The sequence below is a fragment of the Vanellus vanellus genome (assembly GCF_965231255.1).
Source record: "Vanellus vanellus genome assembly, chromosome: 3".
Lineage (NCBI taxonomy): Eukaryota > Metazoa > Chordata > Aves > Charadriiformes > Charadriidae > Vanellus > Vanellus vanellus.
The window spans coordinates 92,228,821-92,249,962 of NC_138907.1; the positions used below are offsets into that span (position 1 = coordinate 92,228,821).

A 21,142-nucleotide genomic window follows, 5' to 3' on the forward strand; every position below is an offset into this window, starting at 1 on the left:
GTATTTTATAACTTGACGCCACTCCTCTTTTTCCCTTTCCACCCGATTTAGGGGAGTTTTGCTTTTAAATTACATCACACACACACAGTGCGTGTATATACATATATACACATATATATGCATAAAAGCTGTCATATTCATTTAAACTGGAAGAAGGTGTATTTAGATCACATATTAGGAAAAAAAAATCACTGAGGGTGGTAAGGCACTGGAAAAGGTTGCCCAGAGAAGCTGTTGTAGCTCCATCTCTGGAGGTGTTCAAGGCCAGGCTGGGTGGAGCTTTGAGCAACCTGGTCCAGTGGAAGGTGTCGCTTTCCATGGCAGGGGGGTTGGAACTAGATGATCTTCAAGCTCCCTTCCAACCTAAACCATTCTATGATTCTATGATATATTGGTTATTCATCTAGCTTCCCATCCTACTTAAATATTCAAGCAAGAGTATTTTTTTTCCCCCTTTTGCTGTCACCTCTGATCAATCATTACTCCCAGATGTTGCTCCGACCCAAAACCTCCTTTTCAGACCCCGGATGACAGTAAGTGCCCGAGGCCACCCAAGGTCTCCCTCGACCCCACTCCTCGGAGGGGTTATGTGCGGAACGGCTCATTACCACGCGATGGGTGCTAGCTTGAAGGTGCACTGCTGCTTCCACCCCCCGCGCTCCTAGGCACCTCTCTGATCTCCCACTCGCCGCCTCCTTCGATGACACACGCGTCTCCCTATAAAACCAAAATGGCGGCGTCAGGGCGTTGAGTCCCCTCAATCTCCCCTGCAGCGCCTTTAACCAATCAGCAGCCGGAATGTAGCCTCCCACCAATGGGAAGAAAGGTTGCCCCTCTGCCGCCGCCAGCCAGTCGTACCAATCAGCCGCCGCGCTCCGTCGGGCTGGCAGGGCGGGTAGCCAATGGCTGACGAGGAGAGCCCGCCTCCTCCTCCGCCCCGTTGCTGGGGCAGCCGCTGTCAGTCGCCCCCACGCGCAGCGGCGGCCCCTTTAAGCGTAGCGCGGCAACTGCCGGCGCGTCCGCTGGGCGGGCGGGCAGGTACCGGCAGTGGGACCGGACCGGACCGGGGCCCTCGGGGGTGACGGGGGGGTGTCGCGGACCGGAGGGAGGCGCCGCGGGGGTGGGGTGGTGGTGTTGTGTTCCTGGGGGCTGTGGGAGGTAGGAGCGGGCCCGCGCCGAGGCCTAGGCCTAGCCTTGGGGCGGGGGCGGGAGCTGGGGGGGGGGGGCGGTTGCTCGAATCCGCAGCTGCGGACCTTACTCCCCGTCTGGTGGTGTAGGCCGGGCCGACCGGCTCGGACCTGGGGTCAGGTAGCGGGGACGGTCGCTGAGCTCCCGGGTTCTCCCAGCAGTGGAGTTCGGGTGCAGAGGTGAGGCCTTTTCCCGAGTGTCAGCGGGTTTCAGGCAGCAGGCCTTCCGAAAAGCGGTATATGCCTGGCCAAATGTTGAGCTCCTTTCTTCATAAGTCATTTATTGTAGGATTAAGTGATTGCACTCAAAGTGTACTCTCATGTGTAGTCGTTAGTTGTTTTAAAAAGTGTTACTTAAAAATAACATTCGATATGTTCTCTAAGAACTTCTCCCCAGTGAAGGAAAATTGCTTGCTTATGCTTTGGGAACTGGAGAGCTGCTCTCAGGAATGGTGAAGTTGAACAAGGTAAGTTTGCACACACTGGAGGTATAGGTGGAAATATGAACGATGGCATGGGCCTCCTTGGTAGAGGATTTAGAAACATAAACTCTTTTCCTGGTTGTAGGACTGGCCTGTATATTACCTATTTGGACTGCCTTTTCCTCATCTCTGACCCGGGACTTATAAGAACTTTTTCATTTTGAGATATGCTGATGAAAGTAACACTAAGTATTACTGTCAGAGTCAGATAAATTTAACATTGGATTTTAAAACCATACAGTGTTTTAATTCACCAGAAGCTGGTAAACCTAGAAGAAATGCACACAGTTGAGTGAGAAGCTGCAGAAAGCTTCCCTAATGAAATATTTGCTCCTCGCTAAAGTATCATCAGTGAATATGTTTCAATGTGATACAAGTAAATTCTTTTGTTCCTCTCTTTTTCTGGAAAATTTACGGTATTTGGGTGCAAAAAAGGTGGGTGGAGGAAGAGTAGGGAGACAAATTTCTCCTGAAGTTATTCTTTTTTCATAAATTCAGTACTTTAATAATTTTGATTGATGCTTTTTTGCTTGTCTGAAGCTGGCTCTTTCTTGCGCTGTCCCTCTCTTGGAATAGGTGGAAAAACTAAGTGGACCGTTAGAGGTTAGCATTTGTGCTCAGGAGGCGTCATATGGTGACCAATCAAAGCATCTAGCTTCTTTTGGTCTTAGAAGGGTATTAAGATTGAGAAGGACTTAAAAAGTTTTCTGAGTCTTGCGTTAGAAAACAAAGCTCTGGGTGTACTCCAGGAGGTGAATTACTCTGTAATTTTGCTTTTGCTCTGTTGCTTAATACCTGGAATCCAGTAGTTCAATTTCTGTTTCTGTGATTTACTTAGGATTGATAGGGAGACAGTATTCTGTCACTGTTGCAGTTGTTTTGTGTTCTCTGTTTTATCTGTTGTGTCCATGGCAGTGGCCTGGAGCTTAACTATTTTTTGTAGTAATAGGCATGTTTTCAATACAAAATATGTAAATAGTAGCAATAGTAGAGGTGGCTGAAGTGAAGGAGTATGAAATTCTGAAAACAAAACTGTTTCTAAAGTTTGTACGAGTCCCAGATTTACTTCAGCCATTCTATACTGATCTGATCTTGATGCATTAGGCTTTTAAAGCATGTGTGGAGCTTTTGGGGGGAGGGGTTTGGGGTTGGGAGGGAGCTTAGTAGACCCACTGCTAACCCCCAGTGTTTCACTCCTCACAAACTTATTAAATGTACCAGAGGAAAATAGATCTTACACGAGTTGAACCTACTTTATAATCAACTCAGATTGGTTGGTAACAATTGAAAAGTCAATGAACCAAAGCGTTTCTTAATTAGACAGTCCTTAGGCTAACTGAAGTAAAACTCAAATATCCTAGTGATTCATTTGTTCTCAATATAAACTGTGCATTCTTTATGTTAATCAAATTACATTATAAACTGTTGGAAAACTGGATTTGGCAAGACTTGACAGACTAAGGTTTCTTGTTTCATATGGAAAATATGATAATATTACCAATTTATAAAACTGAAAACCATTTGAAGATTCAGAAAATGTTTTTGGCGATTTCTCAAGGGAGCTTTTATTGGTTCACCTTTTTTCAATTTGTTTTCAGTCCATTGCTTTTCAAAGTACTTCCAGAATGCATCACAAATTACTCTTCATTTATGTTGCTGTATGTCAAAATGATACTTAGCAAAATATTCTCAAAAGTGGGGAATATCCAGTACAGAAGTGATGGATAATTCTAATCCTCCAGTTCTTACAATTTGTTTTAAATACAGTGAGTTATGAAAAGCATTCTTCAAAAAAATTACTGCCTCTTCAGTGAACACTTGTGGGACTATAAAATGACTGATCAGCTTTAAGTCAGTAAGTGAAAGTGAGTGTTCTTGTTTTATATATATAATTAGACACCTTTATGATTGAACTGTAGGCTTTTATGTTTTCCATAAATGCAGTCCCATTTGTTTTCATTCATACTTGTTTTCTTCTCAAGAAGTCTGTGCATGATGATTTCTTTCTGTGCTTCTGTATCCTGAAGGCAGACCAAATTTGGGTGTATCTTGGCTATATCTACACTGTTGAAGATATTTGCACCATAGCGTAATCCTTGCCTCCACACAGGGCTAATTTAACACCTCTAGATGTGGTGGTGCCTCTAACACTGGTGTGCCCACTCCAGGAGTTCAGGACTCCTCTGGACACCACGTGTGCCTCTGTGGCTCTGGGACAGACTTGCATCCAAGTAATAGGCTAGGTTGCTTGAATTCCCACCAGTTTGCTTTATTCAGCATGTTGTTAGGAGCAAAGCAGGGAACACAGATGCAGAGCCAACAATTGATTGTTAGTCTAATTAAAATCTTAGTGGTCTAATCAAAGACTTAGTATTAGTCCGGATACTAACACAGTTCAACCTATATGTACTTACAGCAATATAGGCACAAACTCTAGTACCAAACCCTTTCTCTGGTGTTATCTTTGCCCACCCACTCTCCCTCTGGGACTTGACTGGCTTCAGTGGGGAGGGCAAGTCTTTACAGCAAGTCATCAGCATCCCAAATCCTTCCCAGCAGGGGAAGGACAGTGATGGTTTCTTCCTCCTTGCCTTGGGTCCATTTGGGATCATTTTTATATGCTTGTTAACACGCTGTGGACCTTACTCTTTATTCTGTTCTGTTCAGTTCATTGATTTGTGATTCTACATTACATCTGAATTTATTACATGTGGTGTGTTTTACGTGTGTTGAGTACTGGTTCTTTGTTCTATATGTTGCCTATAAAACTGGTTTTACCCAGCTCCCAAGACTGCTTCTACGATGACCAGTAATTCAGCACAGGTGAGCTGTTGTAGCTTAGGAGCTCAATAGTGTCCTGTGTGTGTGCGTTCTGGGACCTGCAGTCGCCCCATACCTGTGCTCCTCTAGGCTGCATTTTTGCAAGGGTTGTAGATTGTTTGCTCTGCACAGAATAACTACTTTATATTGCTGTCTGTTAGTTATAAACATAAATGTAACAGTAGGTGCTAGACAATTGTACAAAGCAAAAAGCTAAAACAAATTAGGTAAGTTCCCTGATTGTTAACTAACTTTGTTGCAGCTAAATAAGCCATAGCAAAGTTCCAGGCACCCAAGATGAGTTCAGACAAAGTCTGACAAGTTTTGTGGACCGTGTTGTTAGCGGGAAATGAAGCTTTTGGCTTCAAAGAAAGCATAATCCAGGAGTGTAGCACAGACTAAGATCTATCTGGCTGGGGAGCAGTGCTGTGGAAAGGGACCTGGGGGTCCTGGTGGAAAACAAGCTCGGTATGAGTGAACAGTGTGCTGCTGTGGCAAAGAAAGCCAATGGGATGCTGGGTTGCATCAACAAGGGCATCACCAGCAGAGAGAAAGAAGTCATTATCCCACTCTATTCGGCGCTTGTCAGGCCACACCTGGAATATTGTGTTCAGTTTTGGTCCCCGCTATGCAAAACAGATGTGGGCAGGCTAGAGAGGGTCCAGAGAAGGGCCACAAAGATGATCAAAGGACTGGGAAACCTGCCATAGGAGGAAAGGCTTGAGAGAATTGGGTTTGTTCAGCCTTCAGAAAAGAAGGCTTAGGGGAGACTAGTATTTAAAGGATAGCTACAAAGAAGACGGAGACTCCCTTTTTACAAGGAATCACATGGAAAAGATGAAGGGTAATGGTTACTTCTGGGGACATTCTAGTTGGACACAAGAGGAAAAATTTTTACAATGAGAACAATCATCAGCCACTGGAATAATCTCCCCAGTGAAGTGGTGGATTCCCCAACACTGGACACTTTTAAGATTCAGCTGGATAGGGTGCTGGGCCATCTTGTCTAGACTGTACTTTTGTCAAGATTGGACCAGATGATCTTGAGGTCTCTTCCAACCTGGTATTCTATGAATGACAACATCACACTGTGTGGGTTACAAACAACTACTGTTTTGAATGGATTTTTTAGTCAGGATGGCGTGGCTGTAATAAAATGAGGTCTGTGTTACAGCCCTCCAGAGTACTATTTTTATATTTTATATGATTTTAGTATTTTAATGTAAATATATTAGTTTCTATTTTATTTTATTTTTTTTTTGCACTCCCTGAGATTCTGTCCTGTGGAGACAGAACTGATGCAATCTTGCCTATGCACACTCTAGAGAACAGGTTGTCCCCAAAATTCTGCCTGTGTTCCAATTTGGGCTCGGTTTACTCTTCTGGGAGCAAAATAACATATATATTCTGTGCAGATGTTTGTGAGGCCAGGACTGAAGAGTGGAGCTGTTTGGAAGTAGGGATGCACTCTGATATGTTCTAGTATTCTTACATGATCTTAGTTTTGCAGTAATCAACATATCTGAGGGTCTTCATTACACTTAAAGACAAACAAGATAATACAACTATGGTTAGTTATATACTTTCAAAATATCTTTAACTATATTTTTTCGGAAGAAAAAAAACAGTCTTACTGATTATTTGAATGTTCACAATAACTGATACCTTCCAGCACATGTTTAGCAACCTCTAGGACAAGTGATCTCAAGCATAGCTTGTGTTCTTTCAGGGCTTTGCAGTACAATTTTAGTTTTCATCACAATCCCCTCTGACATAAGTTTTAGGCATGTAATGTATTTGGACCACTTTGAAAATATTTCGGTGCTTAAAAAGCATTAGTTTGGAAAGTTATTCCCTAATAGGAACGACTGAGGGATCTGGGGTTGTTTAGCCTGGAGAAGAGAAGGCTGAGGGGAGACCTTATCACCCTCTACAACTACCTGAAAGGAGGTTTTAGAGAGATGGGAGCTGACCTCTTCTCCCTGGCGACAAGTGATAGGACAAGAGGAAATGGGTTCAAGTTATGTCAGGGCAGGTTTAGATTGGATATTAGGAAGCATTTTTTCACTGAAAGGGTTATTAAACATTGGAATAAGCTGCCCAGAGAGGTGGTGGATTCACCATCCCTGGAGGTGTTTAAGAAAAGGGTAGATGAGGTGCTTAGGGACATGGTTTAGGAGTGGCGGTGTTTTTATCAGGGTAGGTTAATGGTTGGACTTGATGATCTTAAAGGTCCCTTCCAACCTCACTGATTCTATGATTCTAAGTAAAGAAAGACCCTCTCTTCCAAATAATTCAGTATTAATTTCCCAGCAGCTTCCTAGTTTAGAAATCTGTTGGGATATTTATTCCCCTAATTCGTTCTGTGTAGATTATGAGGGCAAATGGATTCCAGTCACTGGAGGCAGAGTTGTGTTGACTGAACTGGGCCAGAAGGCTTGAATTTGTAATGAAACCTGTCTTGGCAGCTGATGCTTCTGTTCTCCTTGGCTATGCAATTTTGCACGTATAGACAATGGAATATAAGGCTGAGAAGCATGCTAAGTTTATTTTATTGGGACATAATATAGTGAAAAAATTACAGCTCATTTGCAGGTATGTTGTAAAAGAGTTTTGATTGAAAGCTGCTCAATTTTTTGTGTGTAGTTTGCTTTATTGTTTAGAAATGGGCTAGGAGCTTATGTCATTCAACAGGTAGAACTGATAGGCTCTGATGCAAGTCTTGTTTATTCACCCATTAGAGGCTTGATGTCCTGAAGTTGGGTTGAAGGGAGATAGATGCTGAAACAAGCTTGGGAGCTTTGAGGAGTGGTGAGAGAGACAAATAACATGGGAGGCTGGGCATAGTCAGTAAAATACTTCTGAAATAGATGAGAAAATTCTTTTGGCTGAGAAGGTGAGGAAAATTTTAGATGCATGTGCTCCATTATATTCTCAAGAATCACCTTCCTTTGCATTTTTGGAGACGATTTTTACCTTGAGATTACGGGATTTTTCAGTTTACAGCAGAAGACAGGCTGCAGGAGCAGCCCTTCTCATTTTGTACATGCTGCAGTATAACGTTTACCATATACCAGCACTGTGGTCTCTCTTACCAGATATAAAAAAAATGAAAAGGCTATATTTGCTTTTTCCTATAAAACACATGACACAAATGTGTGTGCTTCTGTCAGTTCCTGAAGGCATGAAACACTAGACAATGTAGGGTACAAGAGTACTTTCTGGGGCAAAGACTGAGATATATAGGTACAGTTTCACTAGCAGTTAGGGACAGAATGTCCACCAGACAAATGGGAAAACTGATTTTTAGGACCTTTATTTAACATCATTGGAGTGTCAGAAATTGAGACATGGAAGATTTAGTCAAATTCTACAAATATCTCAATTCTAGTCACATGAATAAGTTGTTAATTTATTAGGTTAAAAAGTTTTAAAATATGTTTACATTATTTTCTTGAATAGTATCAAGCTTTCACTTGTCTTCTGTTTTTCTTTTTTTTTCCCAAATGCTTCTTTTTCCTCTGTCTCTAACTTGGGAGTAATTTCTTGTTCTAGATTTAGCTGTGTTAATTTTCTGATTTCTCTTTTGGGGATGAAGTGCCTCAAACTACTGAGGATAATAGTAGTAGCATTCCTAGAGTGACGTCTGTCACGTTTAATATAAATAAGGCTAATGTAGCACAGCACATGGCATAAAGTTATAGGAATCCTGCATAATTTTACAGGTTTTTTCATCTACCTTTCTTAACTAAACAGGAAAACCATTCTCGCTTTTTTGTCTCTCTAAATTGTTACAGAAAAAATGCATTCTGAATGATAACTACTGCTTGCTGAACTGAACTGCAAAGATCTTGTGCTTTGGAGATGAAGATGATAAATCCAAGGAAATAATCCAGCTGCTGCCATTGTGACAACTGAAAGGTCCTTTGTGTCAAAATGAACAGTCTCTGAGAAAAATCTGGAAAGCAGTTAAATCTGAAAAATGGGAGAAAGAGTAAGGAGCCCAGATTCTGAACACGACAGGAAATCAGATGGGGATAAAAATAGTGACTCCTATTATTCAGATGAAGATAATGCATCTCATTCATCTGACCAGTCGCCAACACTAAGCTATCCGTCTACAAGCCAAGAAAAGAGAGATCACAAAACACAAACTTCAAACAGCCTTGTGCACTGCCAAGGTAGGGAGATGGCAGAAATTGCTGCTTTGTAACTGCTTTAAAGAGTTAATTATCTTTAAAAGCTGAAATACAAGTGGGAAACAACTGTTACAAGAATCTACAAATAAGGTTCGTGTGAATTATGCTACAGATGGCAGGTAGACTGTAGCTGATCCATTGAAAACTGTAATTAACCTGTTCCTGCATAAGGAGAATTTTTGGTTGTTTTCAGAATTATTCATATTTTTCTGAACAAGTGAACGTGGCTGGTATACTAGCTGTTTGTTGAATCATGCCAATGTTCTCTTTCTGCCTTTGACAAAAAGACTTGAGGCTGAGGACAAGTCCTTACTATACAGTCAGTAAAAGAGAGACAATTGTTAAAATTTCTCTGACAAAATACCCCTAAAGATAACTCTCTTGTGGAAGTCTAGTTGACTAAGCTTTCAAGTGTAATACTGGGTAGTTTCAGGAAACAAACAAATGAAAGACTGCTAATGTGGCAAGAGAGAGAAAATGCGTTTGAAAGTTAGGTGCATGTGGAAAGTTTTTCCTGGTCCTTCTTTGAGGGTAAAATATCTCCAATTTGAGATGAAATAGCTCCGCTTTGAGCTCTCTCACACATCTCGCCTACATAAGATGCTGTCTTGGTTGAGATTGTGGGGAACTGAACATCCCTACAAAAAGGGAGAGAATGGTTGTATAGATCCTAGGCTGAAGTAGGGATGTGAATCTTCTCTGTCACACTTTGGCAGCTTGTTCTAAATAATTTCACGCATTTTCTGGTGAACTCAGAGCATATCCAGCCTTTCTCAAGCAAGTGCTCTATTTTGTTTATAAGTGCTTAATACCATGTGAATCATTTGGTCAACGTTATGATCTAGAGTGTGCCAGAAGATCTAACCATAAATATTGAAGTTGCCCAAGGAGGGTATCTCTTCAGATGCTCGACAGTGTTGGTGTTCTGCCGAGTTTCTCTGCGTTCAGAAGTGGCGTCTTCTCCACAGCAGTCATGGGCTAGCCTTCTGAGAAACAAAAATTGTGCTATTTAATTTGGAGGGGGCAAATGAATGACTAGTTCTTTGATTATGTAGCCAGAACTGAACACAGCTATTACGTAAAGGTATTGTGAATATCATGTTGTTCTTGAAAAACACTATTGCCCAATTTAACTCTATGGTCAAAAGTGCACACTTGGTATTGGAATTTTCTGTTCTGCCCTAAATGTGGAGAAATTCTTGAAGGGGCTGGAAGTCTAGGGTTAAGGGGAATTCCTTTAGCTGGTGATAGCAGTGACATCATTCCTGCAGTGTTTGTGTTAAATAATCTTTTCGTACCTGAATGTGACATGTGTTCTTTATGAAAGAAAAAGAAAAACTTCTCTTTTGTCCAAGCTGTGGAAAAAATGAGCATTAAGCAGAAAACGAATGAGTATTTGTGCAAAGTGTGTAAAGGTAATTATAAGAAAATATTTTAAAGCTGGGGATTTTTGCTGTAAAATATTCTCTGTAGAATAGAAACATGGGGAATACCAAAGGGGAGGAAGAATTTGCTGTCGCACACACTCACTGTCTCTGTATAGGTAACTGCACTATTGCTGTATCCCAGCTTTCAAGCCTGAATTATAAGATGCTGCTCAATATGTTTCCTCTGAACACTGATGTAGCTTAATGAATTATGTACTCTCCATGTATTCAGTTGTTTTAAGATATATTTCTGGTGGATTATATGCTTCATTCTTTGAGTGTAGCTCGAGAGACAAATAAGATAGAAACAAAATGTTTAGCTTTTATCTATGGGGATGATAATAAAATAATAATACCAAATAGGAATGCAAGTGATGCATGCTAGTAATCAAATAAGGATACTGTGTGGAAAATAACTTGTGATACAAGAATAAATTATTCAGGAAAGAACTGAATTTTCATGGGGCTTATCATTTTGCTTTGGAGGCTTTTTGCATTGAGCCTTTGAAATCTGCTGTTTTGTCTGTAAGCATGGCAGCTGGATTTGAAAATACTACTGCATTTGTCTGAGAGAATTACATCTTGCATAATACATAACTAGCTAATGCTCAGTTAATTGTTGCCATTTTAAAAGCAGTTGATAATATTGTATGCATGAGTACAGTATTTCTAAAACATTTTAATAAACACCATCAAATATTAACAAAATATGACAGTTATTTCTGATCCAATTTGCAGATGATTACGTTACAATGGTCCTATATTGATGGCTATAAATATTACCTCTCAACAGTAGATCACAAACGTAAATCTCCATATTTTTATCTGTCAAAAGGAGCATAAGTCTATCATATATATGCCTCTTATTGTCTGGTTTGAAAGCTGCAATCTCTGTTAAGTATTGTAAAATTGTTTCAGGCAGAGCTTTATTCTAAGAAGGATGTCTGAGTAGACAAATTGCATTGTCTTATGGTAAACATGCTTTTTATTTTTCCTCTCTTAGCCACAAAGAAATTGGGTTCCAAATATGCACCAAGCAAAAGAGGGACACAGTGGGGTTTCCGTTCTCAGAGCCTCACAAGGGATTCTCCTGCAAAAGATATAGATCTTGTTACAAAAAGAGTTCTTTCTGCTAGGCTACTGAAAATCAATGAGCTCCGAAATGAACTGACTGAACTCCACATCAAACTAGATGAGCTGCAGAAGGAAAACAGGGCACTGAAGAGGCTTCAGCACAGGCAGGAGAAAGCCTTGAATAAGTTCGAAGATACGGAAAACGAAATCTCTCAGCTCCTTGCTCGGCACAACAATGAGATTAGAATATTAAGGGAGCGCCTAAGAAAATCTCAAGAGAGAGAACGCGCAACTGAGAGACGGCTGAAAGATTCGGAAGATGAACTGTACAGAACAAAAACTGTCTTGCAGAAACTGAAAAAGCTGTCTGCAGATAAGCACCTTGCCGAAAGAGATGACCTGGCAAAGAAACTAGCCAATGCAGAGAGCAGGCTACAGGAGAGTGAAAAAAGAATTAAGGTGAGATGAATTTCTCTTCATAGGAAATTCTGGTACAGATATTTCTTACCCTAATGAGCTTCATTAATTGTATTTTTTCACAGTTGTGGAGCAAATAAAATCTTTTTTTTGCACATAAGTAGCATCAAGTAAATTATTTCCGAGGTGATTATACACTTACATACTTGGTAGTTGTGCATTCAAATTCCTATTTACAAATTAAGTATATTTTGTCAGAATATGTACTGTGGACATGTGCTTTTAAGTGTTTTTACAACTAGTAATAACGTAAAAACGTTTCAGAAATGCATCCAGCTATAATACAACTTGATGCAATCTAATTTATCCTCTTGGAGGGGAAGCATTTGTTAAATATTTTCTGTGCATTTAGGGAACTGTATACTAAAATTCTAAAAAACATACATGTAGTAATTCTTTTTCAAGTTCATTCATGCAGTGTTTGGCCACTATTCTGCATATCTGAGTGCTGAGCTGAACAAAACTACAGCAATTTTTTTAATACCAGAATGAGCTTTAGTACATTTTATGGGTATACATTTTAAGAATTTTGTGCAACATATCTTAACTTTGTTTAGCAAAAATGTTTTCGTTTTTGTAAATGTGTCTAAGCATGTCTACATTGTAAATACATCTAAAAACTCATTTAAAAATAGTTGTGTTAACACCGTTTAACTGTTGTTAGTTTTATGTAATACTATTTTTAGCTGAAATTATATTGGCCATTAAAATGGTGTTAAAATTTAGTGACTATATTAGTAATTAAACCTAAATTACACTACAGAGATAGTAGATCTGGAAATCCAAAGGATTAAGCTGGAAACTAAGCTTTCATAAAATAAATCTCAAAATACCAAGATATAAACTCCTGAGTTACCCAATTCACCTCATCCTGTAGTGTCACCATCTGGCATCTGTAGTTTTATGATCAGATATTTCAGCATTTGTGGTACTGGATAATGTTAAAATGAATCATGCTCTAAAAAGTAAGGGATTTTCTTCTACTTTTTTTACTTTTCTCATTATCACAGGTTCATTTAAAATGGCTATTGCAAGGCAAGGGTATATAAATGAAAGCGCAATCACAAATTTGTTTCCAGTAGAAAAGTGAAAAATTATTTCTTGTCTTCTAATCCTGCACTTGCAGGGAAGTATTCTGTTTCTTAACCATCAGTTTGAGATTTGTTTTAAGAGATGTGGAGGTCCACTGTGTGAAGAGCCTTGCAGAAAGTTGTGCGTGTTCCCATTATGTCCTCAAATCGCCTCTCAATACTTCAGAAGGATGAGCTGTAGCATCTGTGGGTGCTCTGTTTGCCTCTTCAAAGTTAGGATTAAGGGTTTAAATGTATTCAGTGTTACAGCAATTGTGGAGCCAATATCTGAATCAAAGATGCTGGTTTACTGTAATTTTATTTAAGTAATTTGACTGTAAAAAAAATGTACCTGTTATTAAAAAAAATGTTATTTTGTTTTAATTGAAGGATCTGGAAAAAAATCTTGAATTAAGTGGTAGCAGTTTTCAAAGAGAGTTACAATCAAAGAAAAAAAAGATATATGAAGCTCAAGAAGAAAAGAGAGTTCTCCAAGAAGAGCTTCATCAACTAAATCAGAAGCTGAAGGTAAAACGCAAAGCAATACAAGTTGCTAACCATGTTCTAGCATTTTATCTTTGGAAGTATCTGTAATCAGGTTTGAATAGTTTACCAATGACTGCACTCTCTGATGTGTATTTAATTATATACCACATATGAGTTCTTTTCCTGCTTTAAACTGAAATGTTCTGTGCTCTGACCCTACAGTATTTGTAACAAGAATGTCTCTACGTTAATCATTATTGTTAGCACTAGTTAAGAAAAGCAAGATCAAGTACATAGCCATGCATTGCCATTAAACCACAAGATCTACTGGAAAATTAGGTTTTGAAGGCTTGATTTTGAAAATTAAATCTGCAGGTATCTACAGTACTTGGTTACTGATGTACTTGCATTACAGTGGGTTTGTGTAAAGATTCATTCATGTATTTGTGGTATCCACATGTGTTGCTAAATTTGTGCAAAGGTTTATTTGCATCCCCCACCCTGTTGCTGCCGAAATTCTAAATTTAAGGACTGAAAACATTGTCGTGTTCTAACTAGTCAGATTATCTTTAGGAAAAAAAATTAAAGAGGACTTGAACTGAATTTCCTTGAAACCCCAAGTCTTAAACATACTTATATAAAGGCAATGCACCAGTTTTCCACCTTACTAGCTATCAAGCAAGTAGCAGTAGTGTTAGTAACTCAAACTTCCTTGTTTAGAGTGTTTTAAGCCTGATTTGTTAGTGGAGAGTTTGATATTTTGAAAATATTTTCATTATCAGATGATCTCTGATAACTTGCTGTGCAGTGTATTTTATTCCATAAATGTCATGAAAGAAGAATATGTCTCAATGATGCAGTGGGCCTGTGCTTAGTGGTACTGGCGTGCCCTGTGACAGGGAGCATTGCTAGCATTGGAATGCTTAACTCTTTACAATACTGAAAACTCTGTTGTGCAATCTATACATTGTAAGTCTTACTCAAGTTTATGGAAACATTGGCATTTAGTTTTATTTTCACTGCAGAGATGTTTCCTCACCACCACCCCACCAAGATTATTTTGCTATGAAGTTTGTTTGTTTGTTTGTTTGGGGGGGGGGGGTATCCACTTTCTTATAGCGTAGGAAAAGTTAAGAATGTGATTATTCTCCTTAAAACATTGGACATAACTATTGATTACTTTACTCTGTTTCTGTTCACAACATGTATTTTTAATTTAATTTACAGCTTTGCTAATAACTAGTAAATGAAACATTCGTACTCTTATACCTACTTTTTTCACTCACAGGAAAAAGAAAGAGAACTTGAAGCAAAAAATATATATGCTAATCGTATGTTGAAGCTATCGCCAAGAAAAGACATGGATATTATCCAAAGAAAAAGAGGTAACATATAAAGCAATAAAGGCAGAAAAATTAATAGCAACACTTACTCTGCTAGGTTATATCATTCATGCCATTCAGTATTTGACCCTACCACTGCTTGTTCAAGAACGTTTACTTTTCTGCACTGCTTTCAACAGGGCACTGGTCACAAAGAAGGGCACGTTGTTTGTTTGACTGTTCTGTAACTGCAGCAGAACCAAACCCCAGAACTTCATCAAAGTGTTCTTAACTCCTTTCATACCAGATATTACTGGGTGAAGGAGGAGGGGAAGATCGTTTAGCAAATTCTCTAATAGAACATAGATAATGTGTACATGACAATACATTACAGAGGCTTTAAAAATATGTAACTTTGCTTCTATGAATATTTTAGTTATGTTTTTTATTTATTTTTTACTAATTTAAATTTACTGTCAGATGAGCCACACACTATTTTTTGTCTCAAAGAACACATAGGTCCCAGAATGTGATCTTGTAAAAGTATCTAGTGCAGTGATTTCTTCTGGTGTGATAAGGCAGCCTCAAGCCTTGTGCTGCCCACGTAAATATGTGTGTATATATGTGTGTCTGTGTGTGTACTTAGCTTATTTTCACTGGATCACTAGAATCTACTTGCCAGAAGAATCAGAAATTTATGGTACTGTTTTAAATATTTAATGCCATCATTTCAAACAGTTTGTCTCCTGCTCATTTTATTATAGATACTCTAGTATTATTCCACTTTAGGTTCAGATTTTTAAAATTGTCATTCCACAGAGATAAGTGTATGTGTTTCAGAGATGCAAACTCATAAAATCAAAATTATCTTATTTGCTTCTGTACATGTAGCTTCTGTGACAAGCAGTAAGATGAGTGAGATATATTGGGAGGATTTTTAACAAATATTCAGTATACTGTAATGACTTTAAGTAGCTTTAAGGTGTGGTTTTTTTTTTTTTTTCGATTAGCTCTTACAGATGCTGAAAACAACTATGTGATACTTGTCAATACTTTCCACTTCCATTGCCTCTGATACAGTCTTATGTTTGCTGCAAATCATTAAAAATGAGAGATAGGTATATAGTGGGATATTTTTAAGTGCAAACATGATTTGATTAGTTTTTATTTTCTGCAGCCAACAACCAAAATATCAAAAAAGGAGCACAGCTCACAAAAGGTGTACAGACCAGTGGATACTTCTCACCAGTAGAATTTCTTCCAGAACCAGAACTTGTCTGTGGTGACACAGCAAACAAGAAAGAAGGGATTCTTCCTAAAATAGTGAGTTCCATAAAAATTTGAGACCTGCTACAGATAATTCACGTAGCAGACTGAATGTTTAATGCAGAGCTTCTATTTTAGAAAATATGTGTAAATATAAATATATAGAAACCATAATTTAGAAAATATTCGGCTCTTTAGGAGAAACTTTTCCCTTCCAGAAATATCATACTCCTGTTTTTGTGACACTTAGTTCATCATATTCTAGGTCTTACTGATAATCATTAGCTCAAATTGTTTCTTTTTCTGCCACTGTAATTTCTTTGAAGTTTTTAAGACTTCATTTTGGTTTTCTCCTCTTTTCTTTATTTCTAATGCTTATTTGAGCAGTCTGTTATAACAGTGCTGGCCGCCTTGTCTTTTTGCTTTGGTCTTAATTATGGTTTCTTTTACTTTCCAGATTTATTTCACAATGCATAAATCTAAGGCTTCCTCTTATTGTCATAGTGCTGGTATTTCTTCTGTCGTTTTTCCAGCTTTGTGAATATGGTTAGATTTTTTTTTTTCTTTTGTTTTCCATTTCCCTTTTTATTATAAAATAGTACCATTAGAAGTATTGCTAATACTTCTGTGACCTCAGGCTAAGATCAGGAAGATTTGTAAGGTTTTACAAGTCAGAATGATACAGATTCTGGTACAAATTGCACAAATTCTGATTACATAAGGCTAGGACTATTTGTCAGAAATAATGCTCTGATTATGGTCTTGACTGGCTTCCTGGTAGGATTGAAGCTTTTTCATGGCTGTTTCATTCATATCTTCTCTCTTCCAAAATCCTTTCTGTAAGTGTGGATATAGCTTAATATATGCATTCTTCCAGCTTATACTTTAGTGTGTGAGTTATGGAACTGCACAGTTGGTACAAGTGCAGCTCAGGAATCCAACTATATGTCATCTTACAAACCCCTCAAGCTTGTATATGGCTATTGTTTTATGTAACATAAGTTACATAAACCCTGTGCTTTCAGTTTTTTGAAGTCAAGCATTTTAAATACCTGGCTGCCATCTCTTTATGAAGTTGTTTGTTTTGTTTTTTTAATATAATGATGATAGTCTTCTACATGAATGGAAAATAATTGAAGTTTTTTTGGCTAATAGTTATATTTTCTTTGTTCATTAAGTAGTAACCATTTCTCTTCTTTTAGAAGTGTGTTTTAATCTAGAAGCTTATTTTACTCTAAAATAAGCACAAGCTACAAAGTTGGCATTCACGCGTTGGATTACGCTGGCTTTCTCTTTACTTCATTGCCACTACTTTTCTGCGTTAGTGATTTTTACTGCTGCCATTAATATCTTTTCTGCAGGTTCTTTCCTTTTAAATGTATATATATACTCACTAGCTGAATTTTTCAGCCAGGATTAATCCTTTCTCCTTCACTGTTTGTTACTTGATACTCCATAACTTTAAGTATCTCTGTGAAACTGTCTGGATCTACAACCCACTCACTGGAGTAAAAAGATCAGATTGTGGAAATAGAGGGTAGTTAATTGCTTGCTTGTTAAAAGAATAAGGTGGTGGGGTATGGCCTTCTATTGAAGTCCTTGAAAAAGACAACTTTGGACTGCTAAAGAGAACTACCCTAACACAGTGATAATTTTGCTTTATGACACTGCAGCTGCAACTTTCCTGAAATGTGTAATATGGAATAGACTTGACTGTATTCATGTTGTTTCCGGTGCCTAAAACTCTGTTAGAGCTGAGATGATTTTAGCACCAAACCCCAGGGTTTGCAAAGCTGGTTTGGTTTAGATGACTTGCTCATTTTTATGTTTGGCAGTAAGAATGTGATTTCAGAATCACATAGAAGTTCATATGATTTTGTCTGTTTTATTGATTATTTTTCCCCATCAGTTTCAGTTTTGTATTAATTTATTTCAGGAAAAAGAAACTGAAGACAAAGAATGGAAAGAGCCAGCAGACCTCCTAAGACAAGACCAAGACAGGGAAAGGGAAGAGAAACTGAAACGTTTTCAGGAAATACAGCTTTTAGAGGAGAGAGTTCAAAAACTACATGACGGTAAGGAAATGGACAGCTGAGGGCTGGAAAATACACCATAGAATACTAATCAAGCGAGGCTGCTAGTTTCTTGTGAGTAGAGCAAAATGATTTTGCAGCGATCACTACAGTGGAAAATTATTTTCAGTTACATTATGCAAAGAGACTCAGAAAGAAATACTGGATATAGAGTAATCTGTATCCTGTACTCAGCTGTCATTAAATATCCAGCAGCAAAAAATGCTGTCCACTAAAAAATATTGAAGCCTGAGAGATTTTGCTTTGCAAAACAAGGATGACATAGCCGGTAAATGCTGATGTTATCTCTGGCCTGCTAGATGTTATTGAGGTAGGCAGTAGATTTTTTACTATTATAGAACAAATCTGCTTTCTTTAATACAGCCTGTTTTTTTCAGTACATATCTGCTTCACTTGTATCATTTGAAATTGTAGTTTCTCTTTTCATTTGTGGTTATCTGAATCATTTGAGTTGGCTATTTGAGAAATGTCAGTTTCTATCATTACATTTTAATATTGCTTTTTTACTCATTTGGTTTTCACACCTTCTTAATGACTTTTATAAGTCTCTAATGACATTTATAAGTCTCTTAATACTCAAGTATTTTAAATGGACTGCATCTTGTCATGTTAACTATAATCACTGAAAGAGTATTTTAATGAACAGAAACAGTCATTCAAACACTCGTTTGACAAGGCAAAATTCTAAAAATTTATACCTGCTTTCAGAGGTAAGTTCTGTGTAAAATCTCCTACCCCCACTGGCATCAGTGCACAACTTACACAAACCAAGAATCTGCTCTGTTCTGTCTCTAAGTGAGATGATTCTGACCTCCTTTCCCATCTTGTAGTATAAGCTGATACTTTCCCCACTTTACATACAGAAAGGTAGCCCCTTACTTTACTTGGTATAATGATATGCTAATGAAAGAAAACATATTTAATATATTAACTGAAGTGTTGCAGTTATTTCTGTAATTGTGATCTGAAGTACAACAGTTAACATGGAACTTTTTGAAAAAATCATTCAGAAACTTGAATAAAGTGTGTTGAAGGGCCTGAGTAGTCATATTCAACTTCTGGCCAAACGCATGTTTGTTGTCTGGGTAGAAAAATATTTTTCTAAGAGAGAACTACTTGGGAAGTTTCCTTTTTCTTGTACATAGAAGTATTTGCAGGTTCTACCTAGAAGTTTATTACTGGTTTGCACCTGTGGTGTCTCTTATAGCTGTGCAAACTGACATTTGGTATTTGCAGACATTCTCATTGAGTTCACGTGGTGATGCACAGAACACTCGTGTAAAGGTGTTTTGTGTATGCAGCAGATGCGGTATATTTTAAATCATTCGCAACTTGAAACTGGTAATGACTGCTAGGACTTTCGGGCCTGATAGCTTCACAGGAGTAGTTCCCTTTATGGGGGAAAAAAAAAAAAAAAACAAACAAAAAACAACCCAAAAACAACAACAAAAAAAACACGTATCCCAGAACCATCCTAAGGTCAGTGATGCTGACATAGAAAAATAAAGTACGGAACAAGTCAGAGCTATTAAAACCAGTGATGCTGTATTTGTTTTCATTCAAACCCGGGAAATGGGAAAGCAATTGGCAGAAACAAAATTCCTCTGAAAATTCTAAAACATGGATAATGTTCTAATCCCTTTGGAAGATGACAGTAAACATTTATATCTTAGCAGAGAACCTGGTGTGAATTTAATTGTAGGTTTTGAAGAATTTATTTTTGCAGTAGGAAAACCACGTTGTGCATAGAAGAGCATATTAAAAACTTAATGGCTTTTGCTTGCATTATTTTAAAATATTCTTTTAAAGGCATTTTAAAACTAAACCATTTTAAGTAATGTTTAAACGTTTCCTGCAGAGTGGGAAAGGGAAGAATATGACAAAATGAAAAAAGAAAGCAGCTTTTTGTCAGATAAAGAAGCAAAAGCAAAGATGGAGACAGAAATGCACAAACCTGAAGTAGAGGGAGAAAGCACTGAAATGCTGGAAGAGCGGCGAAAAAGAGAATTCCTGCTTGCTAAAATGCAAGAAGTTGATAGAGAAACTCAAAATGTAACAAACATGAAACCTGCTTCCCAAGCACTGCTCATAAATACAGCAAGAAAATCTGATTCGCTGGAGAGAAAAGAAAAAACTAATCCATTCCTTGAGATTCCCGGGAGGGTTGCTAATGGATTTCCTGTAAATGACAGCCAGGATGATGCCACAAGAGCACAAGGACAGAAGCAACGAAATCTAAGGACTGCAGATTTAAGTAGTGAGTTAACATTTGGTAGTTATATACCTTCCTTTGGGAAAGGATCAGGGAGACCAAGTTGGCTTACTCAAAAAAATGAAAACTTAGAAGAAAATGTTAATGAAAATGCACATTGCAATAGTAAGAAAGAAAAGAAGTCCAATTTAATGGAACAACTCTTTGGAAGCAGTGCCAGTACCATCCTTCTTTCTAAAAATAATGATACAACACCTTTTGACATAGATTGGGACACTAGAAATACTCTTCTTGTCGATAAAAACAGTAAAGTCAAAGTAAAAGAAGACAATGAGCTTTTTGGTGAAGGAAGAAACCTAACCAGACACCGTTTGCAACGCACTACAAGCAAGCAAGGAGTTAAGACCCTTGGTTCTTTAGAAGATGAAATCGAAGAAGTAATCTTACAATGATTGTATTTTTATACATTTCATATGTAAATACTGAAAAAATATTTTCATGTAATATTTATTAGATACAGATTTGAAACATTTCAGATATATTGTAAAGCCTTATGAAGGAGTAATTTACATAAGTGGGTATACGCATAGAGGAAAGATGCACTTTGATAGAACAGCCTAACCTATATGCAGGAAATTTCTTCTAAAATGTAATATCCAAATACAGACCTTGGGGATCTGGCAGTGATTCTTTTGGCAGAAAGACAGGGAAAGATGTCCTGAGGGATTTTGATAGACGAGATAGGTGCTGGCTGGCTGTTTCAGTCAATCGGAGAAGACACTCTTGCCCCAGCTTGGCCTGCAGATGAACTGTCACTGTTGCCATGTGGCACCACCTGACTTGTGCAGCTGTGGCTCTGGGTCCCAGAGGCTCAGTAGGGCAGAGCTGGTGGGGCTGCCATAGGAATGGAAGGACTTGCGAAGGCTCACACTCTGTCTTGCAACCTTCATGCTCCTTCTCACTCTTGCTCTCATGTGCTCGCTCTCTTCCCCCCTCATCCTTCTCTCTGTCACTCTTTCCTTTTGCT

At 38.2% G+C, this 21,142-nt stretch overlaps 1 protein-coding gene across 1 annotated transcript; it reads left to right on the forward strand.

The window, feature by feature from the left end:
• Nucleotides 1-938: 938 nt before the first annotated feature.
• LCA5 (lebercilin LCA5) lies at nt 939-21,084 on the forward strand. Its single transcript, XM_082481910.1, has 9 exons — nt 939-1,038; nt 1,572-1,654; nt 8,287-8,670; nt 11,119-11,648; nt 13,127-13,264; nt 14,511-14,607; nt 15,722-15,867; nt 17,747-17,885; nt 19,762-21,084. The coding sequence occupies exons 3-9, from the start codon at nt 8,472-8,474 to the stop codon at nt 20,565-20,567; spliced, it is 2,055 nt and encodes a 684-aa protein (XP_082338036.1). The 5' UTR covers nt 939-1,038; nt 1,572-1,654; nt 8,287-8,471; the 3' UTR covers nt 20,568-21,084.
• Nucleotides 21,085-21,142: the final 58 nt, after the last annotated feature.

Coding starts and splice junctions, on each gene's coding strand:
- LCA5 (XM_082481910.1), top strand. CDS start 8,472: ATGGGAGAAAGAGTAAGGAGCCCAGATTCTGAACACGACAGGAAATCA. Junction 11,649..13,126: donor AGAGTGAAAAAAGAATTAAG/GTGAGATGAATT, acceptor TTTTAATTGAAG/GATCTGGAAAAAAATCTTGA. Junction 15,868..17,746: donor AAGGGATTCTTCCTAAAATA/GTGAGTTCCATA, acceptor AATTTATTTCAG/GAAAAAGAAACTGAAGACAA.